Source organism: Theobroma umbraticum, unplaced genomic scaffold, assembly GCF_002168275.2.
Source record: "Theobroma umbraticum cultivar Fairchild unplaced genomic scaffold, ASM216827v3 scaffold_50.0, whole genome shotgun sequence".
NCBI classification, from domain to species: domain Eukaryota; kingdom Viridiplantae; phylum Streptophyta; class Magnoliopsida; order Malvales; family Malvaceae; genus Theobroma; species Theobroma umbraticum.
Window position 1 is genome coordinate 7231368 of NW_018397261.1, and position 19930 is coordinate 7251297.

Sequence of the window (19930 nt, forward strand, 5' to 3'; positions counted from 1 at the left end):
ATTTTATAATATTATAATTAAAATAAAAATATTAAAATAAAATATATAATATAAAAATTAAAAAATATAATATAATATAATATAAAAAATTAAAATTGAGATAATATAGATAAAATAAATTAAAATAAAATATATAATATAAAATATTATATTAAAAAATAAAAATAAAAATATAAAATTATAATAATAAATAAAATATATGATTCTTAAAAATATATTTAAAAGATGATATTATATAAAAATTAATAATAAAAATATAAATATATTAAATTTATATTTTAATAATTAAAAATAATTTTAAAAATTAATATTACATCCTCAATAAAATATTTATAAATCAAACGTTACAATATTATGTTCTCTGTATTTTAATTATTATTTTACTTATATACCAAACACTATAATATTTTTTTTATAATAATATTATTTATAATCATATTATTTATAATTATATTATATTAAACGGTATAAAATATCATAGTTGTATTTCGCGAGGAAAAGAGTGAAAATTCAGGGCAAGTGCCTCAAAGACACGCAAAATTAAAGAATTGATTACTTAAGCCCAAAACCAAAACCAAAAGACAAAAGGGCAAAGCCCCACGAACACACAGTCCCCAAGTGGCCAAATCCCACTCCGACTAGTCTCTCCTCTCCTCTCCTCGCAAGGAAAGTAAAGTTCTTTCGTCTGTTCTTGTCTTTTTCTTTTTTCTTTTGTTTTTTGCCTACTCTTTAACCTCAAATTCCCACATTTTCTGGTCTTTATTTCTTCAATAATGGATCGTCTTCTTCTCTGTGCCTCCTTCCTTTCTCTCCTCTTACTCTCTTTCCTCTCAGGTAAAAAAATCTTCGAAGACTCCATCTTTTCTGTCCAGGCCTTTTTCTTTTTCGTTATTGGCAATATCTGCGACTGACCACTTCCTTGTTTTTAATCGCAGAAGTGAACCCAGCTTCTTTCAAGATCGTCAACAAGTGTCGCCACACGATATGGCCCGGCTTTTTATCCGGCGCCAACAGGGCTCAGCTACCCACTACCGGCTTCGTTCTTAACCCGGGAAAATCCAGAATCGTGACAATACCCAAGTCCTGGTCCGGTCGACTATGGGGTCGAACCCTTTGCGGCCTCGACTCCTCCGGTAAATTCGTTTGCCTAAGCGGCGACTGCGGCTCCGGTCAAATTGAGTGTTCCGGAAGTGGCGCCAAGCCGCCTGCTACTCTCGCGGAATTCACATTAAACGGTGACGGAGGATTAGATTTTTACGACATCAGCTTAGTCGATGGCTACAATTTGCCGATGTTGGTCGTGGCAAAGGGAGGAAAAGGTGGTAACTGTAGCGCCACGGGTTGCTTATTGGACCTTAACGGAGCGTGTCCTTCGGAGTTACGTGTGGCGCGTCAGAGTGGTGGAGGAGGCATTGGGTGTAGGAGCGCGTGTGAAGCTTTCGGGGATCCTCAGTATTGTTGCAGCGGGGCGTTCGGAACGCCTGACGTGTGTCGGCCATCGACCTACTCGTTGTTTTTCAAACATGCTTGCCCACGCGCGTATAGCTACGCGTATGACGATGCTACGAGTACATACACGTGTGCTGGTGCTGATTACGTCATCATGTTTTGCCCGCCTCCTTATACCAGGTAAAGTTTACCAACGAACTCCGCCACTGTTCCATGTTTCTGAAACTTTAGGTTCTGGTTAGCTAACTGTTATGTTCCAGGGTGGTTTTTGTCATTTCATTATTCGCATGATTTGAGTAGCCAGCCACGCTGGCATGTTCCAGAAAATTCGGCGTTTTTTGTGGATGAAGTGCAAGTGTAGATCAATTATGTAAATAAATTGACTTGTGATGCCTCCTAATGGTGCCCTAGGGTAATGGGTTGAAATGTATTTTTCTGATCATTAATTTCGATGCCATTATTCACAAAAAAGACTCTGTCATGGGTGGGATTGGGAGCTTGACTCTTTATTCCACAAGTCATGGTTTGGATAGGTGCATTGATAATTATTTTTTTAAAAATATAATGATAAAAAGTAATCTGTACCGTCTTACCAATACTCATTCTGATTGAATTTAATCACATTAATGTGATTAGTTGCAAAGTTTTGCTTAAATTGTTCTAATAAAGGTGTGGTCAACTTTTCCCAATGTAGATGATTTGAGGGATATGACTTATTAGTGTGTAGGATACTGCATATTTAGTTAGCTGTAGGAAACATTTTTGCTGCGAGTTAGTAACAAAGCTGATTATCAGGTTCAAGCCAAATGGTGCTTTGGTTGAAACTGTAAGCTCTTGGAATGATTTTTGACACAGAAAAGAATTAGAGCTACTATTTTTACTTTGGAAGGGAATCCTGGTACAGCTGGGTCTTGAAACCTTTCAAGTTGTAGTTCATGTGATGTACGTCACTGCAGATGTGCTGCAGCCCACAATATTAATGTCTTATGTTTCAGAACCATTTTTGTGAGTGCCTTCCTGCGGAATTGGCTTCTTGATGGCAATATTAGAGCTATAATAGTTCATGCAAAATTAGAAAACCACAATGATGGTGCCTTAAAAATCTGATATTAGCACCACTGTCCATCCCTAAACAGGAGGTGGTCAGGGTTATTAGAAGTTTTTGCTAATTGCGATACATGAGGTCTGAAGTTCTGCCATTATTTATTTTGGTGGTCCTCACTGATCAAGTAAATAGCAATCTTTGGTATTAGTGGCTGAGCTAGTCTTGACAATCTAAAGTCATGAACTGTTTGTTTTTTATCCCAATGATTTTTATTGATTTATTTGGAAGACAATAGTAATGTCTCCCTAATCTTGTATCCTTTTTTTCTAATATCAAAATTATTAGGAAATTTCATAACAAAATAATGATTTAAGACACAATATGCTTTGTTAATTCCAAGTCCTTAAAATGCTTAAATAGAAATGAACACTATGCCTTGGGAACATTTGGTTTCTCTGTTTTCCATGTCCTTTGTGCCAGCCTTTTTGTCTTTCTTATATGCTGCTGGGTATTCGCTTCACAATTATCAATCAATTATCCTTTAGAACTCTGTAATTATGAAAAACATAAAACAAGTATGTCAGTCATGCAATGTGAAAGTAGGATGGAATGTATTGGCCATATCCAAAGGCCATATCATTGCATCCTTAATGTAACAGTAACAAGTCTCTAATTTTACATTATTTAGTAGAAATATCTTATGATACTCTTATGTATTTATTTGTATTTTATGGATAATTTGCAGCCAAAAAGTGTTTGGGGCAAGGAAAGATGGAGCACTGCTACCACTTCTGAATAAGAGTATGATATACCTATCAAGCCTGCATAGAAATGGAGCTTCATTATCAGGTCTGCTCCAAGTGCAATTTACTGCCCGTGCAGCCCCTACTATTATGGCTCTTTTCCTCATTTGGCAACTTATTTTACCTTTGTGACTAACATTAGCCTGGACACTTCCAGGGAAGTGGTAGCAAGATTTAGCTGAGGAGAGTGCATGCAGTCCTGTGAGCTGCTGTACTAGTTTCTCTGCCTTGCCCAACGGTTGTCACTGGATCAGAAAGACAGGCGATGTAAAAGGCAGATTGACTACAGCTATTGGGATTTCACAATTGCCACAAGAAATATTGTACATAGCTATCTCTCTGTACATATTTTTTTGATCCACTGATACGCAAGGGTTTCAAATTTTTACTGAAAGTCTAATACATGTAAGTTCTGGCAAGGTTGAAATTCTGAGTATAAGAAATCTTGTATTTTTTGTTTCACTTTGACTACAATAGTGGGCTTCCGGGCTATTTTTGGTGAATAGAAATTTTATGCGGTCAGGTGTTTAGTGTTATAATGCTTGGTGCCCATTCCATAGGATTCAAGACTTAGTTGCTGCAGAGGTATTGAAGTCCTAATTGGCTTTAGAAGTATGGCAGGACCAAGGGATGGGTAAGGGCTGCCTGCTTCCCAGGTTAGAGGGGCAAAGGAGAACCTTTTATGGAAATTTCCTTATAATATCTTGTGGACGGTAGGTTATTGCCCTTTTCCATCTAATATCTGTTTCTTTTTGTTTGTCCATCGGGGTTGCAGCGGAAAACGATGTTATTTCTAAGCAGAAAATATCTGTTATTCTATGACAATTTGATAGTATATCCATGTATGCTAAATGGCATACGTAAGGAGAATGGGAGTGGGAAAGAAAATGGATGGGGTGTGGGGGCTTGAGTTGCTGATTCTGAATCTGAGTACGAGAATGGGGAGTATCCGACACTCAACTGTGTTCGTATTAAATACTGGAAAGAGCTTCCAATCAAATCATTTAAACGGAGATGTAAAAATGCCATGTCTCCGTCAGAAGTTTCAGTTCCCTGTGACTGTGAGGGAAGAGGCTGGCCTTCACCCCACATGGAGTTGGCTCCCCATGCAAATTGCTTACATGGGCTGTAAGCAAGCCATGACAAGACTGGACCAGGCCGAGTGTCTCAAACTAATCTTCAATACTAACCACAATTGTTCCACTGGTCCACGTTGTCCCTGGTTTTCTTGTAACACCAAAAATTTCTAACTGTAGACACTTGATTCACCTGTCACGACACTCTATATTTTAAAAACTGTTTCAATTTTCCTCTCAGTCACCTCCTGTACATCGTTTGCACTTTCCAATGCTTCCTCTCCCCATGACAAGTACCCCTCTAGGCTAATATATCAGAAATTGCTAGCCCTGTTTCATGAGACACCATGCTTCTGAAAACACCATCCACAATCCTCCTCTTTATGGCAAGTACGTAAAAGCAAGCATGGGCCACACCACCCACCAACACTAACTTTTCTTTTGTTTTTCTTTGGGCGCATACTAATAAGGTCGGGTTTCACAATGGTCCCTAAAAGGGCACTGCTCCTTATGGCCCAGTAGCCCTAACTCGTCAGTGCAATGAAGCCCTATACTCACACGGGAATGAGCGTGTGCAAATGCAATTATGCTTAAATTAATGTTTCTCAAGGTAAAAGCTAATTCCTGACCCCTGCGCATTAAATGAGTGGAAGTATTGGCATTTTGGAGCCACCAAACTGCAAAGACACAAGGATCAAAAATTAATGAAAGACAGGAAACAATGCAATATTGAAAACAATGCATCCATTTGGATTCATTCACAAGTCTGAAGGGAGGGAAAGAACTTGACAAATATAAACTAGCAAAAAAAATGGAAAATATTGCAGCAAATGTTTTATGTTAGTATATTATCCTAAGACCCTCAGCCGTTCGCTTTAGACAAAGAAAGAGATCAAAGAACGGCTTGTCTCATCAGACATAAAGTGAAAAACCTTATCTACATTTCACTTTTGACATCAGAAATTAATGTTTTCAAACTTCTCATTCCAGATGAGAAGAACAAACCGTCGATTTTTCTCTTTTCTCAGCTGATGAAGTGCTTTTTAGTATAATATAGAAACAAAACAAATGCCCTATTAGTTAACTCACTTATGGAACAGAACAAAGCAGCTAGCAATCCTATTATTCTAAGCATATTTACACAGTAATCATGACTTTGCAATCCTGCGCACACGCTTAGGTCAAGCCCCACTGTACTTTTACTTTTGTGAAAGAAAATTTTGGTTGCCTGCAACAAATCTGTCTTTTACAAAAACCTGGGCACAATCTTCCTAGCAAATCATGAATAATTTGTTCCTGGGAATACTAGAAGTGTTCAGTTAGAGCGCAGCCGGAGAGTATCCTTTGAAGATTTTCGATTGACTACGAGACACCTAAGTAATTACGTGTTATGCTTGTGGCTTAACCAATGGTGGTCTTATTTGTAGTCATCCGTTTCTGGCAGGACGAACGTGCTTCAGTAATCTGCATGGGTCCAAGACACTGCCTGGCACTCACAAGGGTAACAGAAGGTTAATTGCCATGAGATTGAAGTTATACATGTATTATCAAAGGAAAGATTGGTCTTTCAATAAAAAAGTCGTACACCAATTACTGAACCAAGGGTTGGAATACTTCTTTTTTCGGATAATTGAGTGCCAATATTACAGAATAGTGGGAACTTTCTCATAGAAAGGGAAGAGAAACAGTTGTGAAACGAATACAACTGAACAAAAAAAGTACCAACAGTATATTCTAGTTAGTATACTAGGAGGAAGGGATTGAAGGTACAATCATTCTAAATATATAATTGGAAATTTTAAAGCAATACCTCAACGACCTTGTTCTTGGATTGATGCTAGAATAACTTACTTAAGAAATAAACGAGATGGAAATACATAGGATAATCTCAAAACCCTGGCCAATGTATATCCAGAATATATGTATAGCTTACAAATTCTAAGCGATGGTTCCATTATCATGTGCTTTTGATCCAGTCATTATTTCTCTTCAATACGAGATGCAAATCTTCCCTTTTCTTGTCATTCATGCTTACACCAAAAAGGAGGTTAAAGTATTCAAGCTTTAGATTTGAATATTGTTTACTCAATTTGCTTCCAAGATCTCTGAGCTCGACTGTGCAGGCATGCAGCACGATGATTGTGTTTCTTTATTTATTTAAACATAAAAGTGAAAAAAAAAAATTATAGTTCTTCGAATTCTTGTTTGAATTGTAAGAAGAATAGGAGAAAGAAATTTGTTACAAAGATTTCATGCATCGTGGAACACAACTTCTTGTTGAAATTAATTCTCTGGCCACCAAATGCCATCCGATCAATTCAAGCATAATTTTTTCAACTATATAGTCACATGGGAGCCAGGACTGATCGACCCCATCTGTCAAGGGGAACAGCTATAATAATGCAAATTTTTACCTTGGTTCTTATTCTCTGAAAAGGTTCACTTTGTCAAAAGCAAACACGAGGGCAGCTTTACTTTGTACGAGAAGATACGAAAATCACGCACAGGAATTCAGCACACTACTACCAGTTTTTCTTCTGGGGTTTAGGGTAATATTTCTAAATCCAATTAGTTTTAGGGATTAACAACTTCCCTAATTTTCTACAAGAAAGGTGGGTTACATTGCTTATGTAATCCTGAGTTCGTGGACCTACTTAGTCCTTGAGAGGACGTAATTAACTACATCTAATTATGAAGTAAAAGAGGACATCTCTTGGCTCAATGTCTTTGAGGAAACACCGGGCACCCAAAAGACAAAGATCCTTGTTTCCATATCAATGCCAATAATTATAGATAAAAGTCGTTTTCCATGGGAACGTGCTTTTTTTTCTTCTGAATTTGTAGTAGTAATATACCCTTCCTCTTCGGAAGTGGAGGGAATCAAGTTTTAAGAGTGTGAAACATCTGTTTTGAAGCAGGAAATAGATGTTTGGTTCTTAAAGTCTCTCGAAAGACACAGGAAACTTTTGCCAATTTATTTCCCTCCTATTTCGGAAACCAGAAAGAGAAACATGCCAACTTGCCACTTACCCTTTAACAGGTTGGAATTACCTTGGTCCTGTTTCCAGCATCATCATATTTCCTCTGCATATTTACCCTCTAACGGTAAAGGGGCCTGCTGGCTAGTACAATTTCTCTCAAAGCGAAGGGTAACTCAAATATTTTTAGCTCTTCTTAGATAGGATTATGATAATCACTTTTTTATTAGCATTTCCTACTAAAGAATTTGGACAAAAATTTCTATTCATTCTTTACATTGTTAAACCAAGTAATTAAGGTTCAGTCCATGCGAGAGGAAATAGAGTTTAGCAGGTAACAACTCTTGCAAGTTACAAGTTAAAACTATATTCTACCGATGCATTTGTTGGTGGGAGGAGCTAACAATGGATTAGTCCGGAAACCTCATTCTCCACATGTCACGGTAGCATTATTTTTTTTAAAAAAAATATTAATATGATGAACATTGTTCACGTTATAAATTCAAATTTTTTTTCATTCAATCCGTGACGTTTTTGTTGCTGATCAAGTCACTATTCCATTCATTGAAATACTTAACATAAAATCAAAATCAAATTAATTATAATATCACTTTATTACAAGATTAATATTTTATTTATAAAAATATACCATACCCACATATATAAGGTTGCAACTAGCCGCTTACTAGCATGGATTCCGCAACACTGGTACTTTTTAACAAGCAAAGGGCAAAATCACAAGTGGATTAATTAAAAGTTGTTTTAATTTAGGATAACGTTCTTTCCTAATTTAATTTTCTGACATTATTTTCAACATTTAAGTCAAAAATTTCCTGCTTTGCAATGAATATGTAGTGGCAATACATGAAAAGACGAGAGCATCGAATCCAATGCTTTTCCCATAATTGCGCTTGCGCATCCGACGTGGCATCCAATTCAACGGTCAGCTTAACGTGATGTGGGATAGAACAAGCCATTAGAAAGATAACACGTGGCTCAAAGCTCGTCCATCTCAGTCATTCTTAAAACGATAACCTTTGTTTTTGTAAACAACGTGGGTGATGACAGCACACACAAAGTGACAAGTGTCACATCAAAGGAAAGGGATGTTGGAGGTGGGACCTATTATTTCCAAAGCTTCATCGCTTTTTTTGACTTTCTCGTTAGTATGAGTGGGTCTGGAAACGATTATTTTGATTAATTTTATTTTAAATATTTAATAATTAAATTAATTAAATTTATATTTAAAAATTATCAAAATCTAATTGAATTATACAAATAATTGAATTATTCGAAATCCAATTAATTCGACTAGGTCAGTTCGATTTTTTAAAATTAAATTTGATAAATTTATTATTTTTTATTTATATATTTATTTATATTATATTTTTTAATAAAATAATATCATAAAAATATTAAACACGATAATAAAAAATTATAATAAATAAGATAAATACTTATACAATTAAAGAGGAATTAAAAAGGAAAAGAGATTAGATTTATGATTTATTTTTTATGCAAAATATTCATAATAAATTTGATTAGATTTTTAATTAAAATTAAATTGAATTAATTTTAATAATTAAACTATCATAATCGAAATATCAAAAGAGTCGAACTAACTGAATCAAAAAAATTAAACTCATTTCGGTTTGCTTTAGTATTCAGTTTGATTCACATTTGCTCATCCCTACATATGAAGAAATCACTCTGTATCCTACAATTTTGTCATATGGATTCTCATATATGAACATACCATATAAAGATTTGCTTTATTTTACATTCAACTTGAATGAAAATGAAAATTTTATCAACTTTATAAATTTTTAAAAATGATAAAAAGGTATAAAATATTTATACTTTTTAAATTTTAATTTTCTCAAATGATAATACATAGTTTTTTTTCTTACTTAGCGTTTTATGATTTTTTTTAATTACAACTTTGTGAACAATTTTTGTACTCACAATATAATAGATGGTTAATTTTATTCAATAAAATTATCAAAATATTTTTAATTCAAAGGTAGCAAATTTGTTTACATTTAAGAGTGTTTTTGTAATTTTAATAAAAAATTAACGGTGTAATTTTTTATAGGAACAAGAATTATCTATAAGATACTAATTAAAAATAAATTAGTTTTACTATGTGCTAATTTAAAACAAAAGAATATCATGTGAGAAACTTATAACAAACATGTAATAACTTTCTTTTTCATCTCATCCATATGTAAGGACTAGATCACGAAACTATATGATTCTACCCTTCTTAAGATGATCATATCAAAGGTTATGGTTCAATTTGGGCAAAGATATGAAAACAAAATGCAATTATGAATTTGTATTTATCTTTCATTTTACTGATCAATGAATAAATTAAGTGACGGTAAAACTCTGGCGCCCCAAAGGTGACATAAATTTAAAATCTTGGAAAGCATTGGCTGTTTGCCCTAAACGATGGAAACCCGTTATTCTAATCCTATTGAATCCATTATTGTTGCTCGGACAATATGAAATTCCTCGAACTTAGGTTAATGAATGCCAGCACAACTGATGCGAGTACGTGTTTGACTATGCACTAACCTAGGTTATCGGATACTCCTCGTTCCTTTTTTATTTTCCTATAAATTGACCTCTACTCTACACTCTAGCTCTCACAGCTAAGCCGCCGCCGACGCCGCCACCACCACCCTGCCGGAACAGATCATTAAGGATCTCTTGCACTCAGAACAGAGCCAATACAAACTCTTCCAAACCTTTCTTGAATTGAATTCATGTCGCCAATAAGCATTGAGAGAATTTCTAATTCATGTAAGCGTATTTGTGAGGAACAAATATCCATAGGCTTGGGAATTGGGTTGGATTTGGGCTAGGCTTACAAATACAAACCAAATTTACTAACGAAAGTTTTTATCTGAACTCGGCTCACAAGACTAGGCTTGAGGTTGAGCTTGGAATTCCAAGCCCGAGCTTGCCCTCCCATAAGCATAAACAGTACATTTGGCCTTTTTTTAAACAACAAAAAGGCTGGAAGTCAAACAAAAGAGGACAAAGAAATTTGTTTTGCTTATTAAAGGGATAGTAAAACATAAATAGTAATTATAATAGTACTATTTTCTATCAAAGTGGAAAAATTTACGGGAAAAGGTGCTTACTTTGACAAGCATCGAGAGAACAGAACATGCATTTATGAGTGCTGTGAGACAAATGAAATACTTAAACAATCAAGGAAAAATACAAAAAATATACAAGCTACGAAGTGAAACAGACAAACGCTGGGAGATTAAAACAAAGCAAGACAGGAAGAAAGTGGGAACTAGTGTTATATTACAGTAGCAGCCAATACTGATCAGTCTCCTGCTCACTGACCTCTCCCTATCTCTTCTGTCATTCTTCACCAATATACTGCTTCATTTCTTACCGCTGCCCCTTCTCTCAGGGGGCAAAGTGAAGCCCCTACTCCCTGCATTGTCCTGTGTTCTCCCATTATTGCACCATTTGCTTATTTTTCTGAAACCATAAAGCTAATACTCTCTGTTCACAAGCCATTCTGCAGTGGAAATCTTGTAGCTACCTAACTTAAAGCAAGTTGAGAGAAGGCAAGGAAGAAATGAAAGAAAATAGAAACAGAAAAAGTAGAAGAAGCAGAATCCTCATGGATCTTTCCTCTGTTAGCTCCTTAGCTCTCGTTCTCAACCTTATTGTCTTCCTTGTAACCTCCAAAGGTTTAGCCAAGCTCCCTCTTTTCTGGGTTTCGCTCACATTCACATTTTTAGCACGGAATTTATGTTTCTCAGCATGTCAAAGTTTTAATCTTTAAACTAATTGAACCCGTCATGTTTTTTTATCAGGCGCATCAGGTGCTTCTTTCACATTTGTCAACCGATGTGACTACACTGTCTGGCCTGGGATTTTAGCAAATGCAGGCAGTCCTAGACTCGACAGCACCGGATTCGAGCTCCCAAAAGACTCATCTCGTTCATTTCAAGCCCCAACGGGTTGGTCGGGTCGCTTCTGGGGCCGAACGGGCTGCACATTCGACGGATCCGGCTCTGGAACTTGCCAAACAGGCGACTGCGGGTCGGGTCAGATGGAATGCAACGGCCTCGGAGCTGCTCCGCCTGTAACTCTGGCTGAGTTCACCCTTGGAACAGGAGGGCAAGATTTTTATGACGTCAGCCTCGTTGATGGCTACAATATTCCCATGATCGTTGAAGGAAGTGGCGGGTCGGGTCTTTGTGCTTCGACCGGGTGTACAGCTGACTTAAACCGGCAATGCCCCTCGGAACTCCGGGTTGGGGAAGGTGATGCTTGCAAGAGCGCGTGTGAGGCGTTTGGGAGCCCCGAATATTGTTGTAGTGGCGCGTATAGCACACCCGCGACGTGTAAACCGTCGGTTTACTCGGAGATGTTCAAGGCCGCGTGTCCGAGATCTTACAGCTACGCGTACGATGATGCTACAAGCACATTCACGTGTACTGGAGCAGATTATACGGTGACATTTTGTCCCTCTTCTCCCAGGTAATTTTTCACTACCATTTTTGCTGTTTAAACTCTTAAAATGAAATGAAAAATGTTGATAGATATAGTTTACACTTTAGTGTTTGTTTACCATTTATTTTTCTGAGCTGTTTTTGTCAGCAAGATTTTTATTCTAAATTTCCCTATTTTATGAACTTCAGTTGGGGGTTAATTAAGGATATACATGGGTTTTTTGGGTAATTCATAACAATAAAACACTATTCCTGCTTTTCTCTTCTTTTCTTTTCCTACCATTTTGATGTGGCGTAAGTGTCAATAAAAGATTAAAGGTGGAGTAGCGTGTTTTAATGAGGTAGGCTGCTTGAAATGTAATTTGATTTGTTTGCCGAGGATTTCATTCCATAGATGAGTCTGTCTAACTTGTATGTTTACTGGAAGCAAATTAATGGTTTCTTCCTGATACCTTGTTGCAGTCAAAAATCTTCCAGAGGTACTACACCAGTTACAGAAGCTACCCCAACGACAGGCTCAACGTCACAAGGTTCAGGGTCAGAATCTGGGATATCATATTCGGGTAATGGTTATGGATATTCTGGTTCAGGGTATTCAAGTTCTGGTTATGGATACTCTGGAACCGGGTACTCTGGTTCAGGTTCAAGCTCTGAATCAGGATCTGGACAAACCATGTTGACAGATGGGTCATGGTTAGCAGGTTTGGCCATGGGGGATTCGCCAAGAACAGCCTCTCCCTCTATTCCACAATCTTTTCTCATGGCATTAACTGCTGTCTCTCTCTTGTTTTCATTTCTTTACTTGTAGCCCTTCTCTATCTTTGTATCATGGCTTTTGTTTTTTTTTGTTAAATGTGAATTCTTTGCAGATTTGCAGCTTTGATGGGTAATGGGGTATGGCCTTTGTTTGAAAAGCGGACAGATTCTTGGTCCAGTTTGTAAACCATCCGCTTCAAGATTCCCCCTTACAAATTTCAGTGTGCTATATAACATTAAAAGGTGTTTGTTTATCTAAAATTTTGGGATTTGTTGGCTCCTTTTTCTTCTTTCATCAGAATCCAGGGGGAATTTCTTGATTCGGTCTAGCATTTTTTGGTTTTGTCTTTTGCTAATATTTGCTTTTCCAGTTTTGCTTCTTTATTTCTTTTGGCTAATTGGGTTTGTAAAGAGAACGAGAGATCTTCCGTAAAAGCTTGCTTGTAATGTGAAAATGTGAAAAGATGCCTAACTCTCAAGTTTTCAACTCAGCTTTTGCCTTTGTCTGCCATGGATTTGGAGCATCACTTTGTTCGGTGGAAGTGGAATTAATAGTAGTAAATAATACCATCGGAACGTTGGTTGAGCTTTCAAGAGACTACGAGTAAATGATCAAATGGGACCTCAGAAGAGTGAGAACAAGTCAAGTGGTTGGGATTGTTTGTCCTTGGTGCGATCATTTCCCCTTGAAAATTTTACCAAATTAAAATCTTTTTTCTAATTCGGATGAGCCAACTTTTCAAAGGTAGCTGCAAAATTTGTTCCACGTCAATTTACTTTTTGACCATCTTAGCTAAAAATGATTAGCTAAATGTATCTGATGTAAGTCGGTTTGGCATATTCGAATTAACCTCTTAACGTCTTGGCTCTAAGAAATTGAACTCCTGCAACTTCAGTCAACTTCTACGACAAAGGCTTATTGTTTAATGCCTGCGAGCATAAAGAAGAGGGCACTTCCAAGGCATATGGTAATGAAACCTTTAATCATCACCTCATTAAACGACCATAACGTGGCCTGCTAAAGACAAGATTCCACTGGACTGAGAATATTGTCTTCATAATTTCTTAATAATGGAGAAGCCTAGTCATCAAAGATTTCGTTGCTTCTTTATATGATGGTCTCAATCAGAGAGGAAACTTGGGAGGCATTGTATCTTTAAACCACAGACTTTGTTTCCGGCAGAGATTTGAGCAAGGTAAGAAAGTTTAACCATGAATTATGCTCTTGGTTTTCCTTTAACTTCATAGCAGAAACGATGAAGTATGGAATAGAACAGAACTGTTGAAAATTCACCTGGCATTGCGACATGCTCCAATTTAAGTTTGTTCCAGAGTAACGGAAGTTGATAGACTTATTTTTTCTTTCTGTTTTTGTTTGTTAAGGGATGCAACATCATAAACAACGCTGTCAGAATCCAGCATAAGTTAGGGAAATGGACCAAATGAACATAAATCTCGACATAATGTCACAAACGCTCTATTATTTCCATGGCGGGTCCCACGCACCCCATATCTTCATCATGACCCATAATTGAACTGACTACATTACCCTGTCAAGTCTCTTCCTGATTTATTATGATATTGTTGTTGTAGCGGCCATTCACGAATCATGATACCAGAAAGAAGGTTTTAAAAAAGAAGGCAGTTTATAAATGGGGACATATCCATGAGAATCTTATCTAATTGATTGCAGTTGATTGAAGAAGTGGAAGGGTTAATGGAGTTCAGAAAGAAGAAACACTAAAGATAAGGAGATAAGGTTCCTTAAGTACCATAGGATGCTTTAAATGTAAACCACAAGGGAAACAGTAGAGAGTAGAGTGATTTTGAAGAGCAACAAATGTATGATGGAAGCTGCCGGCTGAAGGCATGTTTGGAGAACATATTCTGTTGTAGTGGCTTGCTGATTGAACTCATTGAATGGACATAATCCAACGATTTGCTTGTCAGGAAACAAAAGAAAAAGCAGGTAGAATTCTGGCTCGCTGGATCCTAGGGCTCGAGCCCAATATCAATGGGATTGGGCTATCAGAAACTCCTCTCCCAGATGGTAATAGACCACTGAGACACAGCCTCAGGTGACCTTAGTAGACTTGTTTATATTTGCAAGAGAGTTAATACTCCCAAATGGACGTATTCTGAAATTTTTGTAGACGTGTTTAGTCAATTGTCTAGTTTAAATCGTGCAAGCAGAAGATGTGTTTATAATTTAAAATATAATTTAGTTTTCCCTTGTATAAAGTGAGACTAGAATCATGGGTGTTACAACTGAATGCTAAAGTGTTTAGTTTCATCACTACGGCTGAGTGAGAAAGTAGAATTTTCTGTTCTGTTGCCGCAGCTAACGTTTACCATGTATTCACCTAAGAAACCATAAAAGCTGTATGAACCATGCTCATCTGTTTGCCCCTTAATCTCCCTGGTTTGCCATTCTTTCAAGAGGTTGTCAACCACATCACCAGCTGGGAGGTTTTTAAAATTTTTATCAGTTAGGCACATTTCGTAGCACCCTTTAGGATGGAGAGCGGTCCAAAGCATTATCCCATTCACTGAAGGATGTGAAAAGCCTTCTCTTAGTACCTGTTCTAGGTAGATAGCCTGTTAGGGAAACAAAAGAAAGATAACATCAAAAGTTTGCCCTTGAAGTAATGCCTAAAATGTGAAATATTTCCTCTGGTAATGTTGAGAATTCTGTTTGTTCACCTGTAATTCTTCACCAACTGAGCTGCTAATATCTACTTCCGTAAGCCATATGGGGAGTCCAAGTGTAGCCAATTTGTCTAGCACAGCTCTCATTAGAGCAGGGTTCGGTACTGTAAAATGACTCTCCAAGCCAATTCCATCCATGTACATGCCTCCTTGTTTGAGATCTCTTATCCCTTCAATGTAGGTGTCAACCGTTGATTTCACATCACTGCAGGTTTCCACAACATTAAATTCATTCATGAAAAGGGTTGCTAATGGGTCTGATTGATGTGCAGTCTCATAGAAATGTAAGGTTGCATCAGGTCCAAGCCGTTGCTCATAGAAATCAAAGTGGAGCATCTCATTGCTAACATCCCAGTGTATGAATTCTCCTTTGTATTTGCTCATTAAGCTTTGTATCCTGGAGTTGACTGCTGATTGTAGCTCAGAACCTGAAAGGTTCCGAACCCATGCTGGTATGTATTTGGGGTCTTCCCAGAATATGTTGTGACCTCTGGCTATTATTTGGTGGGCTCGAACAAATTCCAACATTTGGTCTGGTATGGTGTAGTTGGTCTTCCCTTGATCAGGTTCTGTTGCATACCACTTGAGTTCATTTTCAAACACTGCCGCATTAAATCGCTCAACAAACCAACTCTGGAAGATAGAATGAAAACACGATCAATTAACTAGCATTATAGTAGTTGTTGAAGATGTGCTTAATAATACATCATATGATGGCAAAAGATACTGAGTTCACAAGCTGTATATACCTGATAGGGCAAATTTCCAAGAATAGTGCTTGCTATTGCAGAACCAAATGGAAAATCTTTTGAGACTTGATCCACAGTTATTTCCGCTCCTTGCAATCTATTTCCTTGTTGGTCTGACACATGTATTGTTACAGCGCGCTTCCTTTGCTGGAAAAAGTTCAAACAGTTCCTCTGTTAAATGTTATAAACGCAATAGCAAAGTGCAAACCTGCTTTTATGTAAGCCTTTTGGAAGATTTTGCAGTTCTGTCTTAACAAAGGTTGTTAGGATTGGATATTTCCATTGTTGTCAAATCATTTCGCAAAGTCTGACTCTCACACTCAACTGGAAAAAGAAGCTTAAAAACATTGAGAATCAAATATGAAATGAGAGAAAAGTGTGACCATTAATTACAGTGTTAATTATGTATTGCTGGTTGATCCTCCATTCCTGATCAGTAAATGGCTGTAATGAGGAGCTAGCAATTGTTATATCGATATCCTTATCATCTGAATTCTGCAAATCCAAAACACAAGAAAAAGGTCTTAGAAGAAGCATTTGTGGGACTCTATTCATGAGTTGAAGTTCAATTCTCCGCCTGCAAAAGCCTAAATAGAAACAATATACCTAAAGGAAAATGATATTTGGAATATACATATCCACCTGAAATAGTAGTAAAGCTAAATTTGAAGGTGAATCCAGAATGAATCCACCCTTGAGAAATGACCAGCATCCACTCTTAGCTGAAACAGACCCTATACAATCATATGTTCTGTTTTCTGTCTTCAGGCTTGCCCTAATGAGAGCTGAATTGGCGCCTTGGATCCTGACCCAAGCTGTTAAGCACCAAGATAATAAGCCAATGCATAATATAATCGACTCTTTATCTCCTGTAAATGTTTTAAATGAGACGTCTGAAGTTTGAGTACAATTCATAGTATGTTCACATGAGAGGAAGTTTTCAATTTTTTCGTCAATGCCAAAATTCAATTGGCTCTACAATAGGGATGGTCCTTCAGCTGGGGTCATAGCAATGCATCAAGATTCCCTGTAAAGTATGGACAACACATTGCCTTTGATTGTTGTAATGTTGAATGATTTGTCGGCTGTCACTTATCTTCCAAAAATCCAAGCCTTGGACAATGTCACTTTTTGCGGGCACGGGTGATACTGTGACAGATAACTATTAACTAAGCCACTAACAATGATACGTTGAGAGTTGAGAGCATAGTGTATTCAAAAAGCATTACAAAGAAACAGAAGTGAAAGAGAAGTGGAGAAACCTAACTGGAGAAACAGTAAACGCTGCCCTGCGTGAGATTCTTCAATACAAAAGCTGGCGTGTAAAAACCAGTTGCAGTCTCGCCAATAATGAACCGTCTCATAACTGGCTGCTGATCTTTCAGCATCCCTCCCTGGTAAAGTGGCTCCTCCGGCTGTGCTTTACACTGCAAACCAATAACATGAAGTGTCATTGACATGGTGTGAATCAAATAATTTGAGACCGCTCATTTCACAATAGTCAATAGATGATGATTTCTTCAACAAACAATTTTTTCACATATAAAAAATTTACCTCTGTATAAGCAGTAAAATCATATACTGGCCCATCTGCAACAACAAACAAAACCCATAAAATTAAGTTTTCTGCAAAATCCTATTAGAATTGAGCAGTCATACCAATGAGAGAGAGAGAGAGAGAGAGAACCATAGGAAGCAGCCAAGGAACCGCTTAGAAGAAAGAAGAAAGCCAAGTAACCACCAAAAATAGGAGAATGTTTCATGTTTCCGCATTGGAGTTTGTAAAACATACTGCTAGTGGAAAAGCATTACTGTAATCGATGAACAAAATGATGAAGCGTATATCGATAGGAAGGTTATGCAGAAAAATGAAGATTTCAGAAGAGGGAGGGAAAGAACTAGGGAGAGTACTTAAGGATTGTGGTGCGAATCACAAGGAAACAGTGCAGGCCTGTGAACACCCCGTGCGCTGCTCACATGTTATACGTATAAGAAAGGGGTTCATGTGATGTGAACTTAAATCGTCCAACAGCTCCCTTTTGTGGTGATTAATAACTTGTCTTTGCTGCTAAATTGTACAGGCTTAGACTCAACGTTATAAGCCGTCCAGGGGGGAATTTATTCTGCAATTTGGCTTTATCGACCCTTGCTTAATCTTTAGTCTCTGTTGCTTTGATGGAGGTTTGGATTGTTGCTAGGAGCTAAATGATGAGTCTAAGTCAAGTATTTTTTATCTAAGATTTGGGTTTGGGTGGAAACAAATTTGCAAACTCTGGTTTTTGTCGGCAAATTGATAACCCTGCAGATGCACCATGCAACTCTGTTGGACGATATTCCTTTCGTGTAACCAAAATTACGGGCATTACCAAAATGGAGCTCACAAGATTAGGTCCAGTCTAGCCACATAGGGCTCTGAACTACTTTAACAGGCAGTACCATTAATTCAGAGAGATAACAAATCAGTTGTCCAAATAGTCTTGGCGTAGCTGTTTGCCGTTTAGTTTTGGCCGATGCCTTTAATTTTTGTTTGATTATGGAGACCGCAATTTCTACAAGGATTGAAGCTAGCAAATTGATGGAGAGTGACTTGGAAATAGGTGAGGACAGTGACTTATAAGAAGAGGAGTGATCAATGCTCAGCCTGCTTTAGTTTTTAAGTCTAGTCCTCCATTGTCAGGCAAGTGATTCCAGAAGGCTTCATGTCTAGAACTTGCACGCGCGCGTGAATGTGGACTTGCATTCACATGCTCGAAAGTCAATTTAAATTGAATGCCCCTCCCCCTCCCACCACGGAAGCCGAAGGGTTAATTGGATGAACAAATAAAAGAAGTAAACCAATTTCACACCCGGAGAGCATCCCAAAAGGGGAATGAAAATTGAAAAAGACAAGGACAGGGAAAATGAAGTGGGAATGTTGATTGCTGACGTTCTCTTTTCACCAACCAGAACCTCCCACTTCAGGTTTAGGTTTAAAACCATTGCACCATGTAATGCCATTGAAGATACAAACAGTGTGGTCAGAATAGCCTGTAAATTTTCTTTTGTAATGACGTTAAATTTGTTTGTAAAAGTAGGAAATGCAATGAAAAAACATTGTGTCAAATGATTTCTACTAGTCTATAGGCAGTATATTTTTCCTTTTAAAAAGTGGCAAAGGGCTAAAAATTTATAGCCCTTTGTTAGCGAACTTAATCGGAAAAAGAAATAATCCATTGGGGTTTTAATGGGCATGAACAAATTATGGCCTCTAAAATCTTCCATTCTCAGACTGGGCCTTTACCACAGTCAGACCATTTCTGTAGTCCACTGGCTTTAATCTGTCAATGCCTAAACATGAACACAAACTTGGGTCATGTGTTTGAAACCAAACGGGGCCAGATATGATATTGACAGACTCTGTGTCCGCAAGAAATGCATTTCCAAGTAGGACCCTTTTGTTTGGACTTTCACCTACTCTTTCTTAATGTCAGATTTTGTTCGATATTGGGATTGATTTGGATGGGGGAGCAGCCACTGAATTTCAGCCCAAGCAGCAAAAGCATCATTTTCACTTTTATCAGGCAGTAAGTGGTTAAGTAATTTGTCAATTTGACAATGGTTGAATTTTGTGGAACTTGCACTTAATAAAAGCATCTATTAGGCAGGAGGGATGAAGTTGATTGAAAATGAAATGCATTCTCCAGAATCCTGTGGGCGATCAGTAGCTGCAAGTTTGCTTATTATAGTGTTTCGTAATCGTCTTCCTCATCTGTCGCCTAATAATCTGCCAGAGCAGATGGGCGCTAAGGCAAAGCTTGTAAGTTTTATTTTCTGAAACATTGATAATCGACTCAGCGGAATATAAGGGCTACCAATAAATGAGATTCCATCCGACA

At 37.4% G+C, this 19930-nt stretch overlaps 3 protein-coding genes across 7 annotated transcripts; 2 read left to right on the forward strand and 1 right to left on the reverse strand.

The window, feature by feature from the left end:
* The first annotated feature begins 588 nt into the window (after positions 1-588).
* On the forward strand, positions 589-3999 carry LOC110418008 (Pathogenesis-related thaumatin superfamily protein). Of its 4 annotated transcripts, XM_021430627.1 has the most exons (4): positions 589-834; positions 936-1629; positions 3240-3343; positions 3455-3999. In XM_021430627.1, the coding sequence occupies exons 1-4, from the start codon at positions 774-776 to the stop codon at positions 3463-3465; spliced, it is 870 nt and encodes a 289-aa protein (XP_021286302.1). In that variant the 5' UTR covers positions 589-773; the 3' UTR covers positions 3466-3999. The 4 variants fall into 4 exon arrangements, with proteins under 4 accessions (XP_021286302.1, XP_021286298.1, XP_021286299.1 ...); XM_021430623.1 differs by having other exon boundaries at positions 3240-3999; XM_021430624.1 differs by having other exon boundaries at positions 939-1629; positions 3240-3999.
* Positions 4000-10653: 6654 nt separating this feature from the next.
* LOC110417795 (Pathogenesis-related thaumatin superfamily protein) lies at positions 10654-12877 on the forward strand. Its single transcript, XM_021430327.2, has 3 exons — positions 10654-11073; positions 11200-11869; positions 12304-12877. The coding sequence occupies exons 1-3, from the start codon at positions 10959-10961 to the stop codon at positions 12647-12649; spliced, it is 1131 nt and encodes a 376-aa protein (XP_021286002.1). The 5' UTR covers positions 10654-10958; the 3' UTR covers positions 12650-12877.
* Positions 12878-14800: 1923 nt separating this feature from the next.
* On the reverse strand, positions 14801-18184 carry LOC110418273 (Glycosyl hydrolase family 10 protein). Of its 2 annotated transcripts, XM_021430954.1 has the most exons (8): positions 17743-18184; positions 17611-17645; positions 17323-17482; positions 16698-16870; positions 16449-16550; positions 16056-16202; positions 15301-15939; positions 14801-15195 (listed from the first exon to the last, which is right to left on the reverse strand). In XM_021430954.1, the coding sequence occupies exons 1-8, from the start codon at positions 17843-17845 to the stop codon at positions 14860-14862; spliced, it is 1695 nt and encodes a 564-aa protein (XP_021286629.1). In that variant the 5' UTR covers positions 17846-18184; the 3' UTR covers positions 14801-14859. The 2 variants fall into 2 exon arrangements, with proteins under 2 accessions (XP_021286629.1, XP_021286630.1); XM_021430955.1 differs by lacking the exons at positions 17611-17645; positions 17743-18184 and having other exon boundaries at positions 16698-17204; positions 17323-17458.
* Between the last annotated feature and the right edge of the window lie 1746 nt (positions 18185-19930).

What these genes read in the sequence shown, in the direction of transcription:
- LOC110418008 (XM_021430623.1), top strand. Translation starts at nt 774, where the DNA reads ATGGATCGTCTTCTTCTCTGTGCCTCCTTCCTTTCTCTCCTCTTACTC. An exon ending in CTTACTCTCTTTCCTCTCAG is followed by an intron (nt 835 to 935) that starts GTAAAAAAATCT and finishes TTTTAATCGCAG; the next exon opens with AAGTGAACCCAGCTTCTTTC. An exon ending in TGCCCGCCTCCTTATACCAG is followed by an intron (nt 1,630 to 3,239) that starts GTAAAGTTTACC and finishes GATAATTTGCAG; the next exon opens with CCAAAAAGTGTTTGGGGCAA.
- LOC110418273 (XM_021430954.1), bottom strand. Translation starts at nt 17,845, where the DNA reads ATGTTTTACAAACTCCAATGCGGAAACATGAAACATTCTCCTATTTTT. An exon ending in ATTTTACTGCTTATACAGAG is followed by an intron (nt 17,483 to 17,610) that starts GTAAATTTTTTA and finishes ATTGGTTTGCAG; the next exon opens with TGTAAAGCACAGCCGGAGGA. An exon ending in CAGTTGGTGAAGAATTACAG is followed by an intron (nt 15,196 to 15,300) that starts GTGAACAAACAG and finishes TTTCCCTAACAG; the next exon opens with GCTATCTACCTAGAACAGGT.
- LOC110417795 (XM_021430327.2), top strand. Translation starts at nt 10,959, where the DNA reads ATGAAAGAAAATAGAAACAGAAAAAGTAGAAGAAGCAGAATCCTCATG. An exon ending in CTTCCTTGTAACCTCCAAAG is followed by an intron (nt 11,074 to 11,199) that starts GTTTAGCCAAGC and finishes TTTTTTTATCAG; the next exon opens with GCGCATCAGGTGCTTCTTTC. An exon ending in TTTTGTCCCTCTTCTCCCAG is followed by an intron (nt 11,870 to 12,303) that starts GTAATTTTTCAC and finishes ACCTTGTTGCAG; the next exon opens with TCAAAAATCTTCCAGAGGTA.